This window comes from Sardina pilchardus, chromosome 13, assembly GCF_963854185.1.
Source record: "Sardina pilchardus chromosome 13, fSarPil1.1, whole genome shotgun sequence".
Taxonomy (NCBI): Eukaryota; Metazoa; Chordata; class Actinopteri; order Clupeiformes; family Clupeidae; genus Sardina; species Sardina pilchardus.
Window position 1 is genome coordinate 29,259,836 of NC_085006.1, and position 27,041 is coordinate 29,286,876.

At 41.0% G+C, this 27,041-nt stretch overlaps 2 protein-coding genes and 1 long non-coding RNA gene across 10 annotated transcripts in view; 2 read left to right on the forward strand and 1 right to left on the reverse strand.

Moving 5' to 3' along the window:
* Window positions 1–1,659, reverse strand: part of LOC134099089 (SH3 domain-binding glutamic acid-rich protein-like) — an 18,217-nt gene extending 16,558 nt beyond the window's left edge. For all 7 annotated transcript variants that reach the window (XM_062551815.1, XM_062551814.1, XM_062551812.1 and 4 more), the window contains exons 1-2: window positions 1,507–1,659; window positions 628–813 (exon numbers count right to left, since the gene is read on the reverse strand). In XM_062551815.1, coding sequence (XP_062407799.1) covers window positions 628–813; window positions 1,507–1,551 — 231 coding nt within the window. In that variant the 5' untranslated portion in view covers window positions 1,552–1,659. The remainder of the gene's footprint in view (window positions 1–627; window positions 814–1,506) is intronic.
* A 178-nt stretch (window positions 1,660–1,837) lies between these two features.
* Window positions 1,838–9,258, forward strand: LOC134099087 (lebercilin-like protein). Of its 2 annotated transcripts, none has more exons than XM_062551806.1 (9): window positions 1,838–1,933; window positions 2,447–2,717; window positions 3,122–3,399; window positions 4,411–4,653; window positions 4,948–5,085; window positions 6,109–6,172; window positions 6,444–6,574; window positions 6,924–7,029; window positions 8,591–9,258. In XM_062551806.1, exons 2-9 carry the CDS (start codon window positions 2,447–2,449, stop codon window positions 9,214–9,216), a joined length of 1,857 nt encoding a protein of 618 aa, XP_062407790.1. In that variant the 5' UTR covers window positions 1,838–1,933; the 3' UTR covers window positions 9,217–9,258. The 2 variants fall into 2 exon arrangements, with proteins under 2 accessions (XP_062407790.1, XP_062407789.1); XM_062551805.1 differs by lacking the exon at window positions 1,838–1,933 and adding an exon at window positions 2,114–2,238.
* Window positions 9,259–16,836: 7,578 nt separating this feature from the next.
* On the forward strand, window positions 16,837–18,506 carry LOC134099093 (uncharacterized). Its single transcript, XR_009941108.1, has 4 exons — window positions 16,837–16,989; window positions 17,542–17,635; window positions 17,858–17,965; window positions 18,090–18,506. It is a non-coding gene; the product is annotated as an uncharacterized LOC134099093 (long non-coding RNA).
* Window positions 18,507–27,041: the final 8,535 nt, after the last annotated feature.

Genomic DNA, 27,041 nt, shown 5'->3' on the forward strand with positions numbered 1-27,041 from the left:
ATGTGTCAGATCAGGGCACAAACATTCCCAATTTGGACCTGGACTAGTCAGGTGACCTTCGACCTTAGCCTACAGGAGGCCTATGTCACAGTTATAAAAAAAAAAAAAACGCTGAACAATTCCAGCATCCAAGTCCTGATCCGGATCTGGATTTACATATTGGGGGAACCCTCTCTCTACCTTGTATGGAGCTAAAAGGGAAATTTGGCCAGTGTTCTGAGATAACGAATGTCGATGGACATACAATATTATCAGTAGGCCCACAACATCGGTATTGACAGATAACAGCTTAAGAAATTGCATTCTGGGCATTAGCAGATGTGAAAATTTCTGCAGATATTCCTGGCAAATGACTATTATTGGCACAACCTATTTGGGTTCAGATACAAAATGAGTTTGAAAACATGGACATATTGAATATCAGCAGATATCCAATATTGTACCTTCTCTCTGATAGCCACTAGTCAAATTCATCCATTTAGGAACAGATTATGTAGGCCTAGCCTAATGATAAAACAGCTTTCTTGCCGTAAATTAACACAAACAGTTCTGATGTTTTTTTTTTGTTTTCTGTACTGAGGTCTCTGATATCATCCAGAGTGCACCTGAGCTCTGTAGGCTACACACCCCGCAGTAGCTCTCCTCGTTGAAGATCTGTGGAGGGAGAGGAATGCCGTTCTCTGGCTTCTTTTCTCCAGGGACGTTCTCCCTCATCCACCTGCGGTTCTCCTCGTTGCAGGCGATGTCCAGCTGTGTGTAGTCGATTTTGAGAGCTTCAAGAAAGCCCAGAACATCCTGTTGCTTCTTCTTGATCTGAGAGGGGAACATTTATACCCATTTCAGACCATTAAACAAAAGTTACAGTATGAAATGGTTGCCTGTTTATTGTCAACTACACTGGATTACCTTGAATGTCTTCCAAAGGCTACAGATTTTTTTAAAAAACATATGGATTGTAAACTAAAACAGAAGATGGATTTTGTAATACACAGCTTTTAAAAAAAAATCATCTTAGTTTTTATTGTATTTTATAATCACAATGATTTTGGTGAAGTCATACTCCAAATTATTTGTATCATTAAACATTAGCAACTGTAGGGCTTATTTACTATAAAACGCAGTTGCTGATAGGTGTTGAAAGTCAGAATAAAGTCCGTGTTACAGCCTGTAATTTATTCAACAGTAGGCTAGGTTCTCGACGTTTTTGTAAGGGATTGCTGTTGCAGGTTTGGAATGTCAGCGACACTGCCGAGATATATAAGGAAACTGGCAGGGTGGCTTCTTGGCTACATGTCTGACCCACAAATTAGTGGTTCAGCCTACTGACAAAACGCTTTTTTAATGTGTCCTACAAGTTTCACATTAAGCGGCACTTCACTGACTGACTTTTGCCAAACTTTTACCAAACCAACAAGTATCTCTTCGTGCACATTCCAACATATTGTCCAGATAAAAAAATGTTTTGCTAAATAAAAGTTGCACATGACAAGTCTTGGATTTGCTTACCGCTGTGGATCCCGATGCAGTGGCTAGATATACTTTAATAACCATCTTGATGTTAGACTGTGATTTGTGAAGAGAGCCAACTAAAGTTCTCTTAAAAGACACAGCCTGTAACGTTAGCCTTCACTCTCGTTAATCGAAAAGCACAGGGCATAGGCTGTACTGCGGGCATCAACCACACCAACGAGGCTATTTTTGTCCCCAAGCACACCTCTGCGGGATTGGTGGGTTTGGTTCAGTGATTCACTGGTGACCAAGTGATTGGCAACTTCAGCTGTCTGTTGACTTTGGGGACACCAAGTTAGTCTGTAACCGCGCAACTCATTATGCATAAGGACAGAAATAGCCACCAGTGCATGTCGCGAGTGAACAAAGACGTCAAAGTGTTAAATTGCAACAATGTACCTGTGCCTATAACCAATGTTCTAAGGTCAGTGAAATAACAGCAAGTCACTTACCGGCTCCTTAATAACTAACCTAGGCTACTAGGGTAATTCAACAGGTTTATTTCGGAAGACTAGTTTGTTTTGCAGCGTGACGATTACCGCCAACTACATTTCCCATGTTCCCTTTACAAGAGCGCGTTCCTTGTTTCTATGGTGACCAAACCATAGCACCGAATTTGGGCTAGAACTAATCTACTCTCTTCGCTATGTCACCAAAATAACGTTGACCAGGTGGAAACATATGATAAAATAGCGTAGTTTATGTCGTGAATCAGATTGCTTCTTCTTGGTAACTACGGTTATTCATTGTTCATTTAAAAAAGAAGCCTTTTTGTGATATCATGGACCAAACTAACATGTTAAGCTAAAGTTAGGCCAACGGGTCAACTAGGCTATCTTATCCATTCATGCACTTTTGAGAGGCTTGGGTTAAGATCTTGAATTTCTATCAAATGTCTAAATTAATTTATTAATAACACAAGCACTTATCTTTAAAGATGTCTTTTCAACACTTCGATGATGCTGACTATGAAGGTGGACAAGGAGATGCACTTTCCTGCAGTAGGTCTAGCAGGTCTTCGGTTGAGTCCATCTCATCCAACAGGAGCAAAGAGCAAACAAGAGCTTACAGCAGTCGAGAAAGTTCTCCAGCACCCTACTATCAGGACGATTTCGAGGTTGATAAAGACACATCCTCTGTGCTCGAGATATCCCACGCCTCGCCAGTAAAGACATCTCTTAAGAAAGCAAAAAGTTTCAATCTCAAAGGTAATAGGCTAACAGGCCACCACTAGACGAATCCGGCTAGGCTACTGCCTCTTCGGATTAGGCCTACAAATGTGATTTCAAGTTTATCACTTGATAACGATGTCAACGCAATAAGCTCAGAGACAGTTTTTCCAAATAACTTCAAGTTAAAAATAGTCTAGAGTAATATTAGATAAAACATGGAAATAGTGGCAGTGCAATAGCCTAGATGATTAATTGCAGAGTGGTATCAGCTAGCCTAGATAAAATCTCTATGGCTCTGATTAATTGGTCAAAACGTGGGTGCGGTTTTCCAAATGGAATGTGTAGGCCTACGTTTTTTTATTAATATTTTGAAATGTCGTGAAGTAGCCTACTTACAGAGCGTTTATTTATTGTGCCTCCCTCTTTCGTTTCATCCTTAGTCCAAAGGCGATCAGGTGTGCAGCTTTTACACCAAAAGAAGAGTCTCCGCCCTGGCCTCAAAGCGCCGCTTTTCCCCCCCATCCGGCCTAGGGACGCCGTGGGCCAGCGGGTGGCGTCGGCTCGGGAGCACCGCATCAAGGAGCTGAGCAGCCAGGTGTCGGAGCTGCAGCGTCAGCTGGACGGTGCCTGGCAGGAGAACCGGCTGATGCGCCGCGTTCAGAACCGCCACACGACGGCGCTGCAGCACTTCCAGGACTCAGAGAGCGGCCTGCCACAGGTGCGCAATTTGTTGTCTGGGTCTGTGCAAGCTGGTAACCTGACGATCGCCAGATCCTGTAGTTCGCTGTCTGCTCAGCGAAACGCCTCTGGTGGAGCATGGCGGAACTACAAGGGTCTGGCGAGAGTCAGGCTAGCAAGCTGGTAGGGCAGTGGTAGATTACTAGGATATGTCTATGTGGTCTAACTTCATACTTGACCAATGTGGCTGATGCCCTTTTTCTTCAAATCTTCCCTTACACTGCTGCTATATTTCTAATTTACGATGTTTACTTTTCTTTAAATATTGTTCACAATTATAACATCATAATTATAACATCTTCCTCTTTTTTGTCCATAATTAATGCTGGTCCCTTATACGGTCCATATTTATTGTTGGTTGCTAGATTTTAACCCTGCACTGTTGCACTTTTGCTTTAGTGTATGTTGTGTGTGGTGTCTTAAGCTACTAGGACCTTGAATTTCCCCTTGGAGATCAGTAAAACATATTCATGGGTTTCATCAGGTCCCTTTCCACAGCTGTATAGAATCAAGCACCTTGATTATCAATGCAGACTGCATGGTGCTTGATTAATACACCTGTGGAAAGGGACCTGATGAAACCCATGAATATCAATTTATCTGTCTATTTATCTTGGAGGGGGTAAGACTTGGGAATTGGATAGTTTGACTGGACTAACCTGCCAGTGACATAGTAGTGGGCCTTCTATAGCCTCAGCCTTTGGCAGGTAGGAGTGAGGCTTTAGGTGTAGCAGCTCTTTGAGTTGTAGATAGAAATGTTGCCCAGAACTTGGATCTCAGAGCACTTGTGAAACCCATTTAGGGCATGAACTGACTAAGTGAGTGTCTCAAAAATAAACAGGATAACTTGTATTTTATACTCCTGAGTCTGCAAATTCTGTGATTTTGATGAGAGACGTGAGACTCACAGTAGTTACTGTGCACTAGAAATCTCCCTGTCTGGGTCTTGTTATTATATTATGTTGTTTTGTCTACCGCGGTCACGGGTCAGATTCTGCTGAAGCACGGGAAGGAGGTGCACGCTCTCCAGGAGCTCCTGCGGAAGGCGCGGGGCCAGAGGAACAGCATGGCGCGGCGGATCGCCTCCATGGAGGACCGGCTGCAGGAGGCGTCCGGGGAGCGCCACCGCCTGCAGCTGCTGTGTCGACAGCGCCATCTAGGGGAGAGAGAGGAGCTGACAGAGCAGCTCAGCAAACTCAGCCTGGAGCTGGAAGTCAAGACCAAGAGGATGAAGGTGGAGAGGGGGGAACAGTGAGGACGGGGATTGGGGATTCATAATGTGTGTGTGTGTGTGTGTGTGTGTGTGTGTGTGTGTGTGTGTGTGTGTGTGTGTGTGTGTGTGTGTGTGTGTGTGTGTGTGTGCGTGTGCGTGTGTGGGTGTGTGCGTGTGTGGTCAGGCAGTTAAAAATCAGCCATATAACAGGCCTGTAAATAAATGTGGATATGACACTTATATGCCAAAATGCCAATCACAGGTAATGCATTTTTGCATTGCATTGCATAAATCTTGCCTTTGCCTGTCATTCAGGACCTGGAGAGGAACCTTGAGTTGAGTAATGCATGCTTCAGCCGCCACCTGGGCACGGAGGTGAAGAAGACTGTGGAGGCTCGAGACCTGTCCAAGTTACTCCAGGAACAAATAGACCAGCTCACTCAGAAGATCAGGGTAAGGGTTTAAAGGGAGTTCCGACTTGTGATTCTGATGATATGAAAATGTGTGGCAGATGTATTGTTTTATTGTTTTCCAGCAAATAAGTTTAGTCTTTTGAACACAAGATACAGTACTTACATAGCCTGGGTTTTCCCATACTGCCTTGCGCGGTGATTTCAATCCCGCTGCTAAGCCAGTCTGGAAACTAACGCCCAAATGTTCGCCTGATGTTGGCGAACCAATCACAGAACATCCGAGAAGTTTCCGTTGCCTTCTTGCGTCTACATTCGACGCCAAAGGATTTACGGCAGCCCTTAGCGTTGCATACGAACGAGTTGGGTGAGCTATGCGCATTTGATAGACATCCGTGGTGGCGCCCAATGAATGGATCTGGGCATTTTTTCAAATACGAGAAAATGAACGTCTGGTTGCCAGACCACGTCTCATTTGAGAAGTGGGAGGCGTTAGCCAGGCTAGTACTTACATGTATTTCTCTCAAATCTTGTTCACAAATTCATATTATGGGGCACTTCACCTTTGCCAAGACACCCGTGTTCTTGACAGGTGTGACATATCAAAAGATGCTGATTGAAAAGCATTGGTTATTTCACAGATGTGCCTTGGACAGTTCATAATGAACGGCCACTCAAAATAATAACACAACACATTGCCACTGATGTCATTAGAGTTGGCAAAAAGAGGCTGCAGCATCAAAACAATGGCTGGGTATATTCTTTTTTCGAATGAAAACGTATCTAATGCTATACGTTGTATAGAGCATGCATAGTGTTGCAGGTGCCGAATACAAATGTGTGTGTGTGTGTGTGTGTGTGTGTGTGTGTGTGTGTGTGTGTGTGTGTGTGTGTGTGTATGTGTGTGTGTGTGTGTGTGTGTGTGTGCGAGCACGTGCGTGGGTGCGTGAGTGTGTCAGTCAGTTCACTCTCCTGATTAGAATCATGCACTGTACCTTTAGCTGAAATCGCCAGCTAAACACATGTTTTGTTCCTACTCCTTGTGCAATCATCTGTGAAATCACAGGAAAGGGAGCGGGAGTTGGAGAATCACAATATCTACTCACACAGATTCCCAAAGGCAAAGAAAGGTACAGAATGCATTACCTCAGTTGAATCAGAGCCCTATAGAATACACCACCTCTGTTCACCTGTGTAGAATATATCACCTGTATACATCGCCTCTGTTCACCTCTGTACTGTAGAATCATCACCTATATACAATCACCTCTGTTATTTTGATTTTGAACAGATTGTGACTTATACCTTTCACATATCAAAATTACTTGTTTTTTTTTCTTGCATTGTTTTTGTGATCCCTGATGCTGATGTGTACTGGTGAACCTGTCCCTCTTGTCTTAGGAACAAAAGAGACCAAGGCTATTCAGACTGAGGGCTTTTCACCTCTGCCTTTGGAAGCTCCTGTCTGTAAGCTAGAGATCGAGTATGAGAGCGAGGAACACCTAGAGAAGCAGAGAAGCAACAGGAGCATGGTACACAGCTTAGCTCTACACAGAATGGGGTTAAAGATCATCAGATAACAAAACATATCACAGCGCAATAGTGACACAGTAGTGTGCTGATTCTGTCAGGGAACAGGGAGCAGCAGACTGCATTCAAGATCAGGCCATATCTGGGCCAGGGTTAGTATTAGAATCAATAATTTGAAAGAATCAAGTAACGCCACTCAGAAATCTTTAGGGCCAGAGCATATTTTGACAGTGTCAGATAAACAGATGAGTTTTTATGAACAATTCTGTCCAAAACATACATTTTTGGGCGGGGGGCTGGTGGTACCTGTTGCAGCCCCGGTATTAATTGTGTGAATGACTTTACTTACAGGACCTCTGTGCCATTGATTTCAGCGAGCTGCTGAAAGATCAGAATGACACGGACAGAAGTCTCGCAGAGGACAGTGAATCAGAGGGGTATTCAGCCATTGCTGCTGGTACGCGTGGTAATGTGCTTGTGATTTAATATACTAAGATGAAATCACCTCAATGTCATGAGATGAAATCACTGTAACAAAGTAAGATGAGATCACTGTAACGCAGTGCGATTAGATCACTGTTAAGCGTGCGATGTACTCGCCATTCCCGACCTGTCGTGCGACAATGTGACGTCACTTTACACTATAGAAGAAGAAATGTATCGTTCTCGGACAGCATAGGCCTCTGAAGTTTGCCGACAGAAAAGCTACTATCTTTGCCCAAATAAGGAGATTGGGTATCTTGATTTTTTTTCTATGTGAAAATAGCATTTAGAATTATCGCACCTGTTAAACTCTCATGGGGACATAGAAATCGGAAGTTAAGACGTTCATCTCTGCACTATTTTGTTCTCTGCCTTGGAGTGGATACTGTGATCTTGGGTAGGCCCATGAAGACGACAAACTCTTTGATCGTTGCTACCCCAGAGCTAACATGCAATGCAATTTACCATAGGTAGTTAGCTTCACCTGGCTCTCCTTATATGGGCAAAGATGGAAGTTTTGGCTCTTTTTTGTAACTTGTTAACTTCAGAGGTCTAATTAGCCCTTTTCACGGTGATGTCAGACGAAGCGTTGCTGGGTATCCTCCGGCATGTCCAGCCGCCAAATACTACAGAAGAAGAAGAATAAGTATTCATGGGTTTCATCAGGTCCCTTTCCACAGGTGTATACAATCAAGCACCTTGATTATCAATGCAGACTGCATGGTGCTTGATTGTATACACCTGTGGAAAGGGATCTGATGAAACCCATGAATACTTCTTCTTCTTCTTCTGTAGTATTTGGCGGCTGGACATGCCGGAGGATACCCAGCAACGCTTCGTCTGACATCACCGTGAAAAGGGCTAATTGGAGTTAATGGCAGTAGTAACTTGCTTCTGTGATGATACTTCAGACTTTGGTTGCTGCTATTCACAACTAGCGGACATTACCATCTAGTTTCCAAGGTGTTTCCAAGATTCTTTTAGCAAACATCCTTTGGTTGAAAATAAATCTCTACCTTTGGCTGGAATGCTTATTACAGTATGTCCCTGGGTCCTAGTTCTTTTCTCTTTATTCCTCATGTTGTGACTCTCACTGATAACTTTGTTAACTTATCCAACAAAGTAGTAAACATTCACGACTGTGAACACATCAATCACCCGAACTGCAACTCTCGCTGGAGCCTAGCCAAGTTAACTTCCCAGTCTTCTCTAAAAAGTCATGCTATTTAAATGTACGATGTGGGCTAGGCTATATGAAATGCCTGAATATGGTTGAATATTGGCTGAGTGAGGCTGACATTTCTCGTGCAACAGAGGGAACGACGTCATTTTGACGTAACATTGTCGCGCGACAGATCGGGAGCGGCGACTATAAAGAGGCCTTTGTGCAGTGGGCCCCCTGACAGTGCAGCTGGACATGGGACATGTTACCTTTACATTTTTATCTGCTTGTAGCACAGAGAGAAACATAGTTTGTAATAGGTCATTGTATGTACTGTACAAGGTATTTTTTACCCATTCATCTGCTCACGCAGCCGCTGAGGGCACAGATGCAGGTCTGAATGAAGAGGAGCAGCAGGTTGACTGTGATGAAAATTACGAGGATGATGAAGATGATGGGGAGATTAACGAGATGTCGGGGCTACCCCGGAACGCCGCCCGCAACCCGAGCAGCCCTGGCCAGGCCGACACCAGTCTGGACCTGCACGACCTGCTCGGAACCAGCTGCCCGTCCGCCAACAAGCAGACCACACCCCGCGCCCGGCGCCACTACACCTTCAAGGAGACCGTCCAGAACCTCCACAGGGGTCGGCCGGCCCACGGGCTCCAGAAGGGCTCCAAGGGCCCGGCTGCAGGGCCCAGCCTGGATGGAGACGGCGCCCCCTACAGGCCCTCCTTCCTGTCGGGGTCGGCCGGGAGAGCGCAGCCCTCGGCGCAGGAGGACCAGAGGCACGACGGCGAGGAGAACTCCCGCAGCCGCAAGAGCAGCCTGATGAGGGAGCTGTTTGGCCTGGCTGATGCCGCGGAGCCTCGGGCCGAGCAGGAGACCCACGGCAAGGAGCCGGCGCCCGCCGTGAGCTCGGACTCGGACCGCACGTCCGCTTACGTCCTGGGAGACACGGCGTCTCACATCAGAGACCGCTTCATCATATTTGACTGAGAAATATACCGGGCACTTATTATTGGTGGGTTTTCATAATAAAAAAGATGTTTTCAGAGACCCTTTACCTGAACCTTGTTATTTGTTTATAATATCAAGAGTATCGCAACACACAAAGGCATGGTAATGCATGTTCACTCCTTTGAGTTAGAAATTGGCAGATGACCACCTTTTCAGTCTGAGGGTACTGATCATGCCATGAAATTCTAGTGCCACAGTCCTGTGGTGGTACATGTTTACAACAATTCTGTAGTGTCTGAATTCCTGTTTTCAAGTAAGCATTGATAATCCAGATAATCCATCTGCTCTACTGAGCCACAGCACCAAGGAGGCTCCTTCCACCTCATCTTTGATGGGTCTAACAGGACCAGTGGGGTGTCCTACGAAGCAAGTTAGACAAATCTAGGTTATCTAGACATATCGAGGCTGCACAAAGCCTCAACTCGGGTATTAAGTTAAGTGATCCTACGACAGCAGGTATGTGATAAATTTGTCAAACTAGGCTTTCAGTTCAGATCTGTGCGCGTTCTCGTGGTTGGGGTGATTTTGACCAATCGGGAAACGTGGAGACGCACAAGACAGCCTAGGTTTAAAAACGATTACTTCCGCATTTATGAGCGGTAGCGAAATCTAGGGTGGTCTTTTTTAGTGTCTAACCTATAACATCAAAAAGTCGATGGTCATCAGATATTGTATGGCATGCATGTCCATAGTAGTGACATATTTGCACGCACAACATAGTTAAAAGCGCCTTCGAGATTCAAAATGTTTGCAAAGGCGGGGCCGAACCTGTTCAAAGTATGACAAATTAGCACACGTGAGATAACTTCGTTGTTCAAGATATTGGATTGGTTAGAATTGGTCAGAGGGCGGTGATATTTCACGATTTGAGCTATAACTAAGCACATAACCCGCTCCCGAGCAGGTTTGGTTGCGAGCATAAGATACCATGGTGATACAGAGACGCTAAAACAAATCCACTTTCGTATGACAGCATACCCTGGTTTTGAGCGCAACATACCTCGCTAAGCCACTAATCGAGCTTCGTAGGACACCCCACAGATTTTGTATGGCATACATGTCCATAGTAGTGACATATTTGCACGCACAACATAGTTAAAAGCGCCTTCGAGATTCAAAATGTTTGCAGAGGCGGGGCTGACTTGTTCAAAGTATGACAGATTAGCACACGTGAGATAACTTCGTTTTTCAAGATAATGGATTGGTTAGAATTGGTCAGAGGGCGGTGATATTTCACGATTTGAGCTATAACTAAGCACATAACCCGCTCCCGACCAGGTTTGGTTGCGAGCATAAGATACCATGGTGATACAGCGACGCTAAAACAAATCCACTTTCGTATGACAGCATACCCTGGTTTTGAGCGCAACATACCTCGCTAAGCCACTAATCGAGCTTCGTAGGACACCCCACTGGACTCATCTCGCCATCAACCACTCAGCCTCCTTCTACATTCCTGAGGCAGACTACTCCAAAGATCATTAAGGGCGGAGCAAGATACGTCGTCGTAGTTCATGTCAGAGCCATAGATAGAGAGAGTTGCGACACTCTTTGATGTTGCCGCCACGATCAAAAGTTCCAAAAAAACCTGTGCTGAATGGCTGAATCGCAGGAGGGTGGGATGTACTTCTGATGCTGGAAGGTGTAATCAATTAACTCATTGACTATTGACCAAGAGATTGGCTGTAAACAGTTGCAAAAGCCCCATAACGAGGAAATAGCCTGGAAAAAGCGCTGCCATTTTTTCCTATGGAGGTCTATGGGAGTGTCGCCACTCTGTTTTATCAAAGTCTTTTTAAAGCAAGTCACGTCACTCGGCAGCCATATTGGCCATGGGGTCGGGCAGCGACTTTGACCGGAACAAGACCAGGCTCTATCTAAATGAATGGGGAGAGAGCTGGATGTCCGTGTTCCGAGGTGTAAGAGACATAAAAATCACATGTTTGAAATCGCGATGAAAATCTGACTAAAATCGCTGAAAAGGTTTGGTGGTTTTGTATCAAATTAACGCTTTAAAAGCCTTTTTCTTACTGGTAATTTTGGACTGCGCATGCTCTGTTCTTCACGACGCAGCTTTCAAAAAGCGTGACCGCCAAGGATCGGTCAAATGATTGGAGCAACGGCACTGGAAGAGGCGGGACGTGCAAACCATAGCCAACCGGTGTAAACAACCGCCATCTTTCGCGTTACGAAGTTACCCCATGCTTTTCAATGGGCGATTTTTCCAGTGCAGTGTCTCCTCATATATAAGTGTCTCTGGTTTTATCTACCGCTCTGGTTCATGTCTATGGGCGCAAAACGGGGATCACTTCCTCTGCATAAAGGGGGTGTGTCATGCGTGTCATTAGGCGCGTTCAAGTTGGCTGCGCAGCACAAAAACTGCGCAGCACAAGATGCACGTGGTTAAAAATCTGTCCACGATGGTCTAGATGGGCGTATTTTCGACTCGGCAGTCGGTATCACATGGCCTCAACTTATCGCGGGAGCAAGGCGTGACCAGGCGGCTGCTCCGCAAAAGAGCAGCCGGTCTGGAGGTACTGCGGAGGGAGGTAGGCCTGAGAAGCGGAAGTGGAAGGACAGAGGTTTTGACGCGAAAGTTTGGGACGCGGAAAGTTTGAACGTCGGAGATTTAAGTAAATAAATTACTCGCAGTGAATGTAATTGGACAATGGCTGAGAAATCTGGTGGAACTTTTTTAGCTCTAAGTCTTGATAATATAATTGATGACAAAATGTTTTGGGATGAGGTTGCTGGCAACAGGCAGAATGTAAGGCAAAGATCAGAGAGTGAAGGGGATTCCATAGAATCAATCGTTTTGGCAAAAAAGAGTAAAACTGACGGTAACCGAGTTTTGAGAAATCAGGATGATGTGTGGAAAGTTATTTTGGTGTTTGATCAAAAGGGAGGACCAGATCTTCATCCAATACATATCACAAAGGCAATAGAAAAGGAAATAGGTAAAATAAATCATGCACGGTTTATGGGGAACGGGAGGATCCTGATCTTTGCCAATTCAAAAGAACAACAAAGTATCATTCTTAACAAAACTACGCTTAACAAACTCAAGGTAACGGCACACATTCCAGGTGCAGCATCCAAGGTAAGAGGAGTGATATCAGGTATTCCAACATCAGTTTCAATGGAGGAGATCATGGAATGTTTAAAGGAATATGATTTGGTTGAAGCTAAACGATTGACAAAAGGTAAAGATAAAACAGAAAGCTTATCGATTTTGTTAAGCTTCAAGAAAGAACTGCCAAATAGGGTTCAAATGGGATACATGTCTTACTCAGTACGAGAATATATTCCACCGCCATTAAGATGCTTTCATTGCCAAAGGTTTGGCCATGCTGCCAGTCAATGTAGAGGTAAACTTAGATGTGCGAAATGTGGAGGAGAACACGAGTATGGTCATTGTGAACAAGATGCTGTGATAAAATGTTGTAATTGTGGTGGTAATCATAGTGCTGCTTATGGAGGTTGTGAGAAACACAAGGAGGCAAGAGAAGTCCAGAAAGTCAAAATTACTCAGAAAGTGTCATATGCAGAGGCTGCTAAGAAAGTTGAATGTGAGAAGAAAGGTTCTAGCTTTAATGTTCCCCCCTCTATGACAGAACAAGCTTCTAGCAATCCAATAAGTAGAACTAATTACAAGAGTTATCCTAAAGAGGGTAGGCCTACTCAACAGATCAGTAGACATAGACTTGACTCTCATCCATCAGAATGCTGTGATCTTAAAAGCAAAATGTCAGAAGAAGTAATGTTGGTTAAGAAAAATGACTTCCTTGCCTTTATGTATGCTGTGATTACTAAAGCAACTGAACTTCCTCAGGGAAGTGACAAGATCAAAGCAATTGTAGATATTGCAAATGACTTATTAGGATTTAGTTCACAAGCCAGTGAAATTCAAGAGATATTGAAGTGTAAGTCTGATGGTCAAAAGTCTAATTAAAATCATTATGGTATTCCTCATTCTACAATGGAATGCCAGAAGTCTAATTGCAAATGGTCAAGAATTTAAAAGATACATTCATGAACTGCAAGAAAAACCTGATGTAATATGTATTCAAGAAACCTGGTTAAGACCACACCTTGACTTTATATTAAAAGGGTACAATGGTATTAGATATGATAGAGAAAAGGGTAGAGGTGGAGGATGTATGACATTTATTAAATTGGGAATTCCATATAGATTCATTAAAACCAAAGATTATGAATGTGTGGTAACTGAAATATGTAATGAAGGTAGTGGTAATTTTACTATCATTAATTATTACAATCCATGTAAAGCATTAACTAATGAATTATTGAAGGGTGTTGTTAAAAGAAACTATAGAGAGATCTGGTGTGGGGATTTCAATGCGCACAATAGTTTATGGGGTAGTAAACTGACCGATTTGAATGGAGAGGCAGTGGAAGAAATGATGAATGATAGAATGTTGGTGTGTCTAAATAATGGATGTGGTACTAGAATTAATGTATATAAAAATGAAACTTCTTGTATAGATTTAACTCTAGTTGATAGAACAATTGCAAGTAGATGTGAATGGGTAATAGATCAAAGCACAAGCATGGGTAGTGATCATTTCCCAATCATATGTGAAGTGGGTATAGAAATCAAGATTGAACAGAGTAATGTGCCCCATAGATGGAATTTTAAAAAAGCAGATTGGAAGAAATTTGTAGAAATTTGTGAGAATGATGATATATCAATAAATGATGATCAGACAATTGATGAAATGAATAGCAAGGTAAGTTCTTTTATATTGATTGCAGCCAGCCAAAGCATTCCTATTAGTCAGAATCAAAAGAAACAAATCAATGTTCCATGGTGGAATGATAAATGTTCTGAGGCTATAAAGGAAAGAAATAGAGGTTTTAACCCTTTCATGCACGCATTATGAAAAAAAGTGTCTAGATTTTTTTAGTATTGATTTTAGTACTCTATATGAGCCCAATATTGAAAATCAGTTGGAATTTTTTAAAAATATGCTTTTATATAGAAGTTATGTTATTGTCCACGTATGTGGACAGTGCGCAACAAAGGGGTAAAAAAGGATAAAATGTAATGACAGAAAATGTGGAAACTATGGCCCTCTACTTCCTCCATACTACCCACCCAGCCCTCTACTACCCCCATACTACCCACCCACCTCTCTACTACCTCCATACTACCCGCCCAACCCCTCTACTACCCCCATTATTGCTCACCGACCCTCACCCACCCCTCTACTACCCACATATTACCCACCTCTACTACCACCACTACCCAACCACCCCTCTACTACATCCATACTACCCACCCCTCTACTACTAATCCACCCACACCTCTAGTACTCTCATACCCACCCCTCTACTACCCACCCAACCCTCTACTACCCCCATATTACCATACCACCTTGGCATTACCACATGTAATTAGGTCATTATTTATAAATATGTTTACCAAATGTTTGTTTCTTTGTAATTTAAAGCAATTAAAATCATATTTGAAAAAAAAAAAAAAAAAAAGTCCTAGTCACAAAATCTAATTTTTGGCCATTTAACTCCTCTGTTGCGCAACGTCCACATACGTGGACAGTTGCTTTTTAGGGTCTACAGACTCCATTTTACATCCGATTTAATTTCTGAAAACATAGAGTTGTTCAACACACTCTCCTGTACAGCATAATATTTTTTTTTACATGATTTTGCCTTCTTGAGTACTAGCTTTTTACAGATATGCCTGGAGCATTCAGCATATGGCCATTACTGTCACTCATGTTGAATTGATGATGTCATCAAGCAGTCAATATTCCAAATATAAGATGATACATATTGTTAATATATTGCCAAGGACCTACTAAAACTGCCCTGAAGTGGATTGGTGTATATCAACATGATAAATAAGTAGAAAACAGAGTTAAAGTTACTGTCCACGCATGTGGACGTTGCGCATGAAAGGGTTAAGATCCTGCGTAGAAATCTAACAATGGACAATCTTTGTAATTACCAAAGAAAAAAGGCGTTAGCCAGGAAAGTTATTAAGGAGGCTAAGAGAGATTCATGGAGACAGTTTTGTACAACAATAGGGAAAGAAACTACTCTAAATAAAGTATGGATGATGGTTAAGAAAATGATAGGCAAATTTAAGCCTCCTCATATTCCTGTTTTAATTAAAGATGGGAATCAAGCAATTTCAGATATTGATAAAGCCAATATGCTTGGTAGAGCTTTTGCAGACATACACAAGGGTAGTCATCTGGAGGAGCGATATAAGAGAAGGAAAAAAGAGGTAATGGAAACAAATAAAAATATTTTAAATGCAAAGGAGCCAGATATGTCTATTATGGATGCTGAAATTAATATGTCAGAACTTAAGAGGGCATTGAGTAATACTGCTTATTCTGCTCCAGGGACAGACAATATCTGTTATGCTATGTTAAGAAAATTACCTGATAATATATTAACTAAAGTCCTTATACTGTTTAATAAAGTATGGAATGAAGGTAAATTACCAAGCATATGGAAATGGGCAAGAATCCTTCCTTTTTCTAAGCCAGGTAAAGACTCAAGTGATCCAGGAAACTATAGGCCTATTGCACTCACTTCACACCTTGGGAAATTATTGGAAAAAATTATAGTAATGCGTTTGAATTATTTCCTTGAATACATAAATCCACTTAAAGGCTATCAAACTGGATTTAGGAGGTGCAAATCAACAACTGATGCTTTGGTTAAAGTAAGTAATGAAATTGAAAAATCTTTAATTATGAAAGAAGTAATGGTAACAGTCTTCCTGGATATTGAGAAAGCATATGATACTATGTGGAGAGAAGGTCTGCTGATTAAATTAGAAAAAATGAGAATTAATGGAAAAATGTATAATTATATACTTGACTTTCTATCTCAGCGTTCTATCAGAGTTAAAGTGGGTGATGCAGTGTCTGATGAGTTTATTGTTGAAAATGGAATTCCTCAGGGAAGTGTCATCAGCCCTATATTGTTCAACATAATGATTAATGATATATATGAAAAAATGGGAGAGAATTATGAAGGCCTATTATATGCAGATGATGCTGTCATTTGGAGAAGAGGGCGTAACATTTCATATGTTAATGAGAAAGTACAAAAGGACATTCACTTGCTTGAAGAGTGGGGAGTTGATTGGGGTTTCAAATTTTCTGTCTCAAAGTCACAGGTTGTATATTTCACTAGGAAAAAAGTTCCTGAAACATATAAAATGACATTGTACAATCAACAGCTTGAAAGAAATGAAACATTTAAGTACTTAGGATTATGGTTGGATACCAAACTAACATGGAAATATCACATCCAGTACATAGAAACTAAGTGTAAAAAGGTCATTAATCTCATGAGAATGGTCTCTGGGCAAAAATGGGGAGCAGACAGGCAATCTCTCATTAACATATATAAAGCATTCACTCTCAAAAATAGGGGTACTGTTGGGGTACATTTTCGTTCTTTAAGTACAATTTTGACCCTGTACCTTGTATTGGTACTAATAGGTACCATTTCGGGTACATAAATAATGTACCTTTTCACCAAGGGACCATATTGTACCTATGGGTACGAAAAGCCCATGGACTGTCACTCAGAAGTTGATAAGGGAGGAGATTCGGGAGCAACCGTTATTTTTTCGTCTCACTCAAAGTAATGGAGGAGCAGTTTTCAGCAGAGGAGCTTGGTGTGGGGAAACGTGCTGTGGTGCTGGCATAATCTTTATGGAACAGGAGGCAACGCTATTCAGAGGTAAGATGTAGTTGCAATTTATCGAAATTCAGTTTGTAAATGTTGAATACTGTTAACGGAATCAAATTGTTCGCTTAAAGGCTAACATATTAGCATTCGCTAGCTACGTAGCCCATGTCATGTTAGCTATATTCAGATATTTTGAAACGGTGTTCAAACGCCTTCAGTAATGCATGAGGTAAGGTATAGTTGCAATTTATCGAAATTCGGGTTTGTAAATATTGAATACTGTTAACTGAGTCAAATTGTTGGCATAATAGGCTGACATTAGCATTCGCTAGCAACGTAGCCTATGTTAGCTATGAATATTTTTAAACGGTGTTCAAACGCCTTCGGTAATGCATGACTATCATGATAGATGTTAAGGAAAGGTATTTTGTGTGTGTTTTATCACTGTTTCCCATTTTAATGTGAAGTTAGTGAATACTGTTGAGTCAAATTGGCTTAAAGGCTAACATTAGCACTCGCTAGTAACCTAACCTTATGAACCATATGAACTTTATGAAACGTTCTGCTAGCAGCTAGCTGCTAACGTTAATCCCTCTCACACAGATAACCACCAAGGCAGAATGTTGGCGTGTGGAAGTACCTCTACTCAGAGTGATAGAGAAAACTATGGCTCTGCTTTTACTGAAGGAATGGCTACGTAAGTAACACAACTTGGTCGTTTTTCTTAGTGTATTGATAGTATTTTTCTTATTGATGTTAAATACACATAGAAATTAAAATAATACAGACAATTTTTAGATTGTTTAGTTTGTCCAGGAGAAATTATTGCTTAGGGTCATCTTGTGCTGTTTCATTGTGTCATTTTTTTTTTAATTTATATTAATGTATTGCATATGCCATTTCTCTCTCAAACGCATAGCGGAGCGGGCAGCTTTATGAATATAAGGTGAAAAGGATGTATGGAGAAGTTTTGGGAGAGTCAGACAGTCCACGGAACTTGCAATGACTTAGCAATGATCTATGCCAGGTGAGTGGATTGACATACTGTAGTTGCATACATGTGTATTTTACACAATCTGTCTGAGGCTATTTATTTGTGTGGTTGAAAATATCTAATTGTGAGGTTTGTGTTTACATTTTGCTTCCAACAGACGTACAACCCCTGCTGTCATTGGTGATACCACTGCTTGAAAATATGTCAACGTCCTGTAGATCAAGTAAGGTTCCAGTCGAAGTCCTCCTGAAGAATTTGTTGGATTTCTGCCAGTTTTTGATATTGAACTTTAGTGCCTTTTGAGACTCTTGGCTTTTTAATGGCACGCCTCATTCTACCCAAATGGAAGGATTGGAGTGTGTTTATATTGTATATGTTTATAGGCTTGCTAATATTTGCTTAGGCTTTCACATTGTTTTCTGAGATACTACTCAATGATGTCATTGTGACTCATTGTATCACACTTCAAGACGCGTATCTTTTACTCAATTAGTGTATGCACTGTGAATCCAAACATGAGAATTCTAAGATTATAGCAACTGCAAAGTTACTGCAAGGACAATGTTAGTTTTGTAAAAACGTTAAGTGACAAGCACAAGATGTGATAGTGCTGGGAGCTTTTCTCTTGTAACATTTGAATGCATTTGTAATGGTGACGGTAAGCAGATACTACATTTTCATCTCATATGTTAGTATTAACATGAACTTAAAAGCATGCAAGGTTTTTTGTGTGAAGTGGTTAACTCAAATATTGGTATAATATAGATCAAGGTTATTAATGTTGATCACCTATGGTGCAAGTTAATCATTTTTTTCCCTCTGCATATAAACACAATGTGGAAGCAAAATATTGGAGATCAAACTGTTTTATATTTACACTTACATAAAGAGTTACAACATGTTTTACGTTAATATGCATATTGATTAATGTAAGATACTTTGATGTTTTGATATGAATGTGTTAACTTTTATGTACCTGTATTCATGTGGAGTATTGTGTGTAATATCACAAAGTGATTTTTTCTCTCAGAATAAACATTTTAATTTACTTATTGGTTGTGTGAATACATTTAAATTATACCACCTTAAATTTTCACTGGGGTTGTACCCTTAAAGTACAGATTAGTACCTTTTAAGGCTGCTATGCTGTAATGATATACACAGGTACATTTCGGTCATTGCAGGTACACAAGTGTACCTTGATGGGTACAAATGGCTAGGGTACCAAACGGTACCTGCATTAGGGGTACATTATTGTACTTCAAAAGGGTACTGCCCCAGCGACAAGCATTTGTACCGTTTTAGGTACACACTGGTACTTCCATTTCTGAGAGTGTTGATTCGATCAAATATTGACTATGGTTGCATAATTTACAGTTCAGCATGTAAAACATCAATAAAGAAAATTGAAAGTATGCAATTTAAGGCTTTGAGGATTGCTCTGGGTGCTTTTAAAACAACTCCCACAAGTGCTTTACTGGTGGAATCAAAGGAACCCCCTATTAGCTTAAGGTATGAGAAGTTGTCCTTAACTTATTGGGTTAGGTTAAAAGGAAGTTTTAACAACCCAGCTCTGTCAGTTTTTAATGATTGTTGGGAGTATTCTAAATGCTCCAGTGGTTTTGGCTGGAATATAGACAATCTAGTAAATCAATATGGTTTGACAGAGTTGAAGTATGGCCCAGCATTAGCTCTAAGCAGTGTTCCTCCATGGTTACTCCCTGCTCCTGAGGTAAACATTGAGTTATTAGCAGATAAAAGTGAGCATCTCACCAAGCAAAGTTATTCTGAAGCCTGCTTAAGCTATTTAAATAGGACATATTATGGATACCTGAAAATATATACAGATGGTTCCAAAGATCCTAAAGGAAGATCTGGTATTGGTATTTATATTCCAGAATTTGACAAAAAATATGGGTATAGAGTGAGTGACTTTTTATCAGTTTACTCAATAGAGATGACTGCAGTAATAACTGCCCTCAGATGGGTTGAAGAGGTTAAACCTCTTAGATCAGTTATATGTTCTGACTCTATGGCTGTTCTACAAAGTTTTATATCAGGTCATACTATTCGTGAAGATTTGATATTGGAGGTGAAACATCTTCTTTTAAATATTATTAATCTTGGATTAACTGTTCAATTCTGTTGGATTCCAGGACATTATGGAATTGATGGCAATGAAGTTGCAGATAAATTAGCTAAAAAAGCTCTGGAATTAGAACAGGTTGGAATTCATATTCCATTGGGTAAAGGAGATGCTAAAGCCTTACTTAACACAGAAATCATGCTGAGATGGCAAGATGAATGGGAGTCAGAGAGTAAGGCCAGACATTACCATGGGAATCAGAACTGTGTTGAAGGGAAAAGAATCACCTCATTGGGTCTAAATAGACATGAAGAAGTTGTTTTCACCAGACTGAGGTTGGGCCACACAGGTCTTAATGCTACATTATCCTTAATAAATAAAAGTAATGGTATATGTTCTGAATGTAAAGTTTTGGAGGATGTTAATCATGTATTGTTTAGTTGTATGAAATATGAACAGTTCAGGAAAATATGGAAAGACTTGGATATAGGAAATAACATTCATGACATATTACAGGACCAAGGAATGCAGGGACAAAGAATTAAATATTTTATTATGTATCTTAAAGATACTGGTTTAATTAGAATAATATAGGGTTTTTTTTTTTTTTTTTTTTTTTTTTTTTTTTTTTTTTTAGTTATGTTTTAATTTTTTATTTTTATGATTTTATGATTTAAGGTATCTCTTGCCAAACGTCCTTTTACACACTCCTGTGTAGTAGTCCAGTAGGTGGCGGTATATATTGAGGAAATATGACCCGCCATTAAACAGAAGAAGAAGAAGAAGAAGAAGGTACTGCGGAGAGCAGCGGAGCCTAGACCATAGACCTAAAAGAAATGGACAAACAGACTCCGTCGTTCTCAATGAGAGGGGGCTGAAACAAAAATTCGTTTCCTGTTCATCGTACTGCGCAGACTCGCAGACGTTAGCCTGCTGTAACTCGTCTGATAGATCGAAAACCTCTGAAATTGTTAACGTTCGTTTTTTAATATTATTATTATGTGTACTTGCCTCTAGGTAATGCTTTACCATATCAAACAGTAGGCTACCGTAGGCTACACGCATTTTCACTGATCTTGCGAATGACTCTCCGTCATGGTTTTCGTGCAGGCTCACTCAGCTTCTTATCCAAACATTACGGGCGAACGTTAGCTTCCCTACAACAGACATGCTAAAATACTTCTTTACGGGAAACCAACGTAATATACGGGGAAGAAGTGAATTAATTTTGCCTTCGATACCCTATATAGAATACACAGAAGCTATAAGGGAGACAAAGGGCACATGTTACATGAAGTTATGGGATCGCAAAAAAATCTGAAATCTATGGCCGTCCAAGGGAGTTAGCAGAGTGTTGATCACCAGCTCATTTCGTGTTTCTACTTCCGGGAATATGCCTGCCCCCTTGGCCTAGACCCTGCCTTCATGACGTCAGGTCTTTGCCCTAATTGGCTTTTACATCCCTGACGTGTGTGCAGGTGTTTAGATGCCTCCCCATATCCACAAGAGTCCGTGCGGGTCCGTGCCTCGTGATTCGTCACATGGTCAAGTCTAGCCAAGTCTACACTACGGGAAGTAGAGAGTGTACAACCAGAGAATGTCTAATAAGGGGAGAAGGACCACTAGCGAAATACTTCCGCATGGTACTGCAACTAGACGGCGATCGCGAGCAAGTGATGAATGAATGGGTAGCAATGGAGCTGAACCCCCCAGTACCACATTTGTCGTTATATAATTTTTTCTCCTAAAATTGCATTAATGCATGCGATGCAGGATAACTTGACTTGACAATCAGCTGACCAATAAAATTTTTAATATGTGTTGTTATTCCTAAAAACCCTTTCAAAGTTTTCATGTCACGTGACACAAGCGAACCACTTTACGGCCATAGACCTAAAAGAAGGTTCAGCTTCACGACGGTCGTAATCGGTCGCGAGTGTCGCGAGCATCCATGAGCTAAATGCTAGCATGTTACAGGGAAAACGGCCCATCCTATGAAAAGCAGAAAGGACATGAGTGACTTTTTATTTCATTTCCAGTGGAAAACCTATACTCAGGTAGCTACTACGACAATGTACATTAAGAAATGAAGTTGTCAACTGTGAAAAAAACGAGTTCTAGCCGCTTAGCCCCATAGACCACAATTCATTTATCACTTGCTCGGCAACGTCCCTAGCGGAATTTCAACAGATTGCAGGAACAATCCGGTACAATGGAGTTAATAGGAAGTGGACCGGCTCTCCCTAAAGGGGCTCTGGTACAACTTCATAGCAGCGTTTGCATCCCCGCCCCTGCTGCCACCGGCAGCTCTCGTTGCTGCAAAAGGTCATTTGGAGTTGAACTTGAACACGGCTATTGACGTATTCATGGGTTTCATCAGGTTCCTTTCCACGGGTATATAAAATCAAGCACTCAATTATCAATGCAATTGCTATCAGTTGCTTGATGATGTTCCAAAATAATCTTGCTGCTCTTTCAAGTCTTCTACATTTATTAATTCTAATATGGAAAATAACACACACAAAGCATGTACACTTTCAATTAATTAAATAAAAACATCAATGGAATAATGGAAATACATGTATGTCGCTGCTCTCATTACTGGTAAGTTACCCCAGCGTCATCTGATCGTCGTTAGCACAAATCAGGATTTGGTTCAGCTGGCTGGCTAATAGACCTCTGAAGTTCGCCTACAAAAAAGCTACCATCTTTGCCCATATAAAGAGTTACGGTATCTGACGATTTTTCCTATGGGAAATTAACATGGGGATTTGGAATTATCACACCTGTTAAACTCTCGCGGGGATGACAAAATCGGAAATTCAGGTGTTTTCCTGAACACACTTTTGTCCTCTGCCTTCGAGAGGATACTGTGGTCTCCGGTGCGCGAAGGCGGCAGACTTTGATTTTTGCTACCCCAGAGCTAACTTGCTATGCAACTTGCCATTCAGTTAGTTAGCCAGTTAGCTCTGGGGTAGCAAAAATCAAAGTCTGCCGCCTTCGCGCACCGGAGATCACAGTATGCACAAGAAGGCAGAGGACAAAAGTGTGTTCAGGAAAACGTCTGCATTTAAGACTTTATCGTCCCCGCGAGAGTTTAACAGGTGCGATAATTCAAAATCCCCATGTTATTTTCCCATAGGAAAAATCGCCAGATACCGAATTTCAAAGATGGCAGCTTTTTTGTAGGCGAACTTCAGAGGTCTATGTGTTGTCAAGGTAGAGCGTACGTAGCAACTGACCAACATCAGCAGTATAAACAAGAGGGGCACACCTGATATAAAGTCGATTTTCTCCAGACTGGAATGCTCAAAAATGCTAAAAGCGTACCTGAAGTTAGCAAGGGCCGAATACGAGAAAAATCATAAAGATTGACCACTTCTGGAAAAGTTTTTGATTTTTGGCAGGGTGTTAGGTATGGGCCGAAGGTTTTTAAAGGGGACATATCATACCTCTTTTTAAACGAGGTTAGAATTGGTCTCTCCCAAATTGAGCCGTTTCTGGGCTGGCCACGCCTTCGGCTGCATGTATTGATTACGCTGCTTGTTTCACAGGTGAAAATGACTAAAACAGAGCCGGCATCCAACCACATATGTTAGACCCTGGTGCTAGGGTTGGTCTATGCAAATTCCCTTAGTATGACATCAGAATAAAGGGCCGATCACATTATAGACGGCATGCGCTGCTATCACTGCTAGGTTGCTCTTGGTTGAGATAACGTTCTACGATTTTTGTTGCTGTTACCGCTCCTATTTCTATGGTTACTGCTGGGCTCTGCGCAAAACACCATTCACTTACAGCGCGCCGCGGTCAAAGTTCAACATATTTCAACTTTGACCGCGGTACGCGCAACAGCGGCAAAGCAGCAAAATGCCGCCAGCGCTGCGCTTTGCTGAGCACAGCAGCAGACCCGTTTTTGCGCTTCCAACCCATTGAAATTAATGGGTTTCATAGCGCATGCCGCCTGTAATGTGATCGGCCCTTACGGGAGCCATCCAAATGGCTCACATACTTTCTTGAGACCAAAGTCTTTCTACTGATCTACAGAAAACGGATGGATGGGTTTTTTTCGTGCTTGGAGTGTTTATAAGAACAGTAGAGGCCTAAATAAGAACACAAAGGCCTGCAAAAAGTGAGTTTCGCATGAAATGTCCCCTTTAAAGGGATATTCCGCCATTTTTGGAAATACGCTCATTTTCCACCTCCCCTCGAGCAAAACAATCGATATTTACCTTGTTCCCGTTCATCCAGCCATTCTGTGAGTCTGGCGATACAACTTTTAGCTTCAGCCTAGCATAGATCATTGAATCGGATTAGACCATTAGCTTCTCGCCTGCTAGCTTCATGTTTAAAAGTGACTAAGATTTCTGGTAATTTTCCCATTTAAAACGTGTCTCCTCTCAAGTTAGAAAGTGCAATAAGACCAACTGAAAATGAAACCTGGCGTTTTTCTAGGCTGATTTGACATGGAACTACACTCTCATCTGGCGTAATAATCAAGGCAACTTGCAAACGTACCATAGGCGCAGTGATATCTTACGCAGCATCTGAAATTAGTCCCTATAGACAACAAGCAGTAGTAGTGCCAGTAGCTGCAAGTTGCCTTGATTATTACACCAGATGAGAGTATAGTTCCATGTCAAATCAGCCTAGAAAAACGCCAGGTTTCATTTTCAGTTGGTCTTATTGCACTTTCTAACTTGAGAGGAGACACGTTTTAAATGGGAAAATTACCAGAAATCTTAGTCACTTTTAAACATGAAGCTAGCAGGCGAGAAGCTAATGGTCTAATCCGATTCAATGATCTATGCTAGGCTGAAGCTAAAAGTTGTATCGCCAGACTCACAGAATGGCTGGATGAACGGGAACAAGGTAAATATCGATTGTTTTGCTCGAGGGAAGGTGGAAAATGAGCGTATTTCCAAAAATGGCGGAATATCCCTTTAAGCCTTTCTTGTCCAATGTGTTGAATATAAGGCGGAGATACTACAGGTGAATAGGGTGAAACAATTAACAAGCAGATATCACTATGAAACTTCACCTGTTGATTGCCTAGATAAATATGAAAAATAAATGTATTACAAGTTTTCTGTAATTTAATGTTTGAATATGCAAATTAGGCATGATACAATTAAATATGTGCTGATTTGCATGAACTAAAAGATAAAATATGAACATTGGATTTTCTTTTCATTTTGTTCACATCAGAGGAAATTATGGATATCTTGTTCAGTTATTCAGTAAATCAGGAAATAATGGCAATAGCCTTTAAAAAGTCAATTTTCGCTATGTTTTTAGGAATAACATGTCATACAAATCAGGCTAAGAATAATATAGCCTATTAAAGAGTCATTGCACCCTAAAATATTTTTTGAGCTGTTGATTGATTGAAAATACTCATAAGTGGTGAACTGTACTATTACCAGGGTTAATATTGACAAAAATCGTGTTTCTCGACAAAAGTAACATTTCGTGTGATTTTGTAGACCTATTGGAGATATTGCTTTCCGCGCATACTAGTTCGAAACATAACATGGCATGTTGGTCCAAAATGCTATTGGAATGCTGACGAAGTCCTGTACTTCTCGTCCAACACTATGTCACCGGGTCGTTACAAATTAGGAATGAAATTACGCCCCAACACCTGCTGCCCTGATTAGCCTACCTGTGATAAGCCATGTCTGCAGCACTCATTCCCCAGAGCCATAGTCTGTCATTCCCAGATTGTCACGAAATCACCATGGTTGATTGGTTGCAGCAGTTCTGCACTCCCTCTCCAAATTTCAGATCGTCTCGCCCATTTTGAAAGCCTTTTTCAGAAATGTGAAGTGGGTGGAGTTATGGGGTGAAGTAACTCTTTTAACAAGCCCTTCTGTTAAAAACCTTCTAAATATGGTAAGGTATGAGGTTTTGTTCTCAGAGTGAGAGAGGAAACTCATCCATGGGTGCTAGCATCTCTCACTTGCATGTCTCTTAAGGGCTGTTCACACCCAGAACGATAACTATAATGATAACTATCATGAAATATCATCAAAATCATTAAAAAATATCACTATCACTATCCTATCAAATGCAAATCAACTCAGATAAAATGTACTTAAATACAGTCTAAGTGAGAAATAAGAAGTGAGAGTTTCCTCTCACAACAAAATCTTCTTTTCACAAGCATCTACATACAGCAAACTTTTCAGTCTTATACCTAACCATGTTTAGAAGGTTTTTACCGAGGGGGTTGTTAATATATTATTCTTTAGCCTGATTTATATGAAATTTTATTCCAAAAAACATGGCTGATTCTTTTTTGTATATATATGCTGGTAGTATTTTACTGAATAGCTGAATAAGATATCCATAATTCCCTCTGTAAGATACTTATGTCAACTTATGTCTCTTATGTCAACAAAGTGAAAAGAAAAATTCGAAACTGGCTTTAGCCAATGTTCAGATTGTATCTTTTTGAGTTTATGCAAATCAGTGCATATTTAATTACATCAGGCCTAATTTGCATATTCAAACATCAAATTACAGAAAACTTGTAATACATTTATTTTTCATTTTGATCTAAGCAATCAACTGGTGAAGTTTCATTGTGATATCTGCTTGTTATTTTTTTTACCCTATGCACCTAGTATCTCTCTCTTACTGTAAATTCAACACATTGGACAAGAAAGGCTTACTATACAAAATTGCCCAAGGGATATCACCGGGCACCCTCCTAAATCTTAAGGTACACCTAGTCTACTAGATTCTGCAAAAAAAAAAACCCAAAAAAACAGGTGTGACACCAGTGCTGCCTGACTAAAAGCCAAATAACTTCATTGTGGCATAGTTCTGAAGTTGTGCTTATTTAAAGCCTCAACAATGGTCCTTTTGGTCACAACATGTGCTTTTTGACACTATAGTGATAGTGACCTGTCCAATCGACAAAGAAAGAATACCTTGGAGGTAAAAATATGGTCTAGGGTCCTGAGTAATATTTCACTGTGACTTTTTTTTGACAGTTTATTTGAGCTAAATATGACT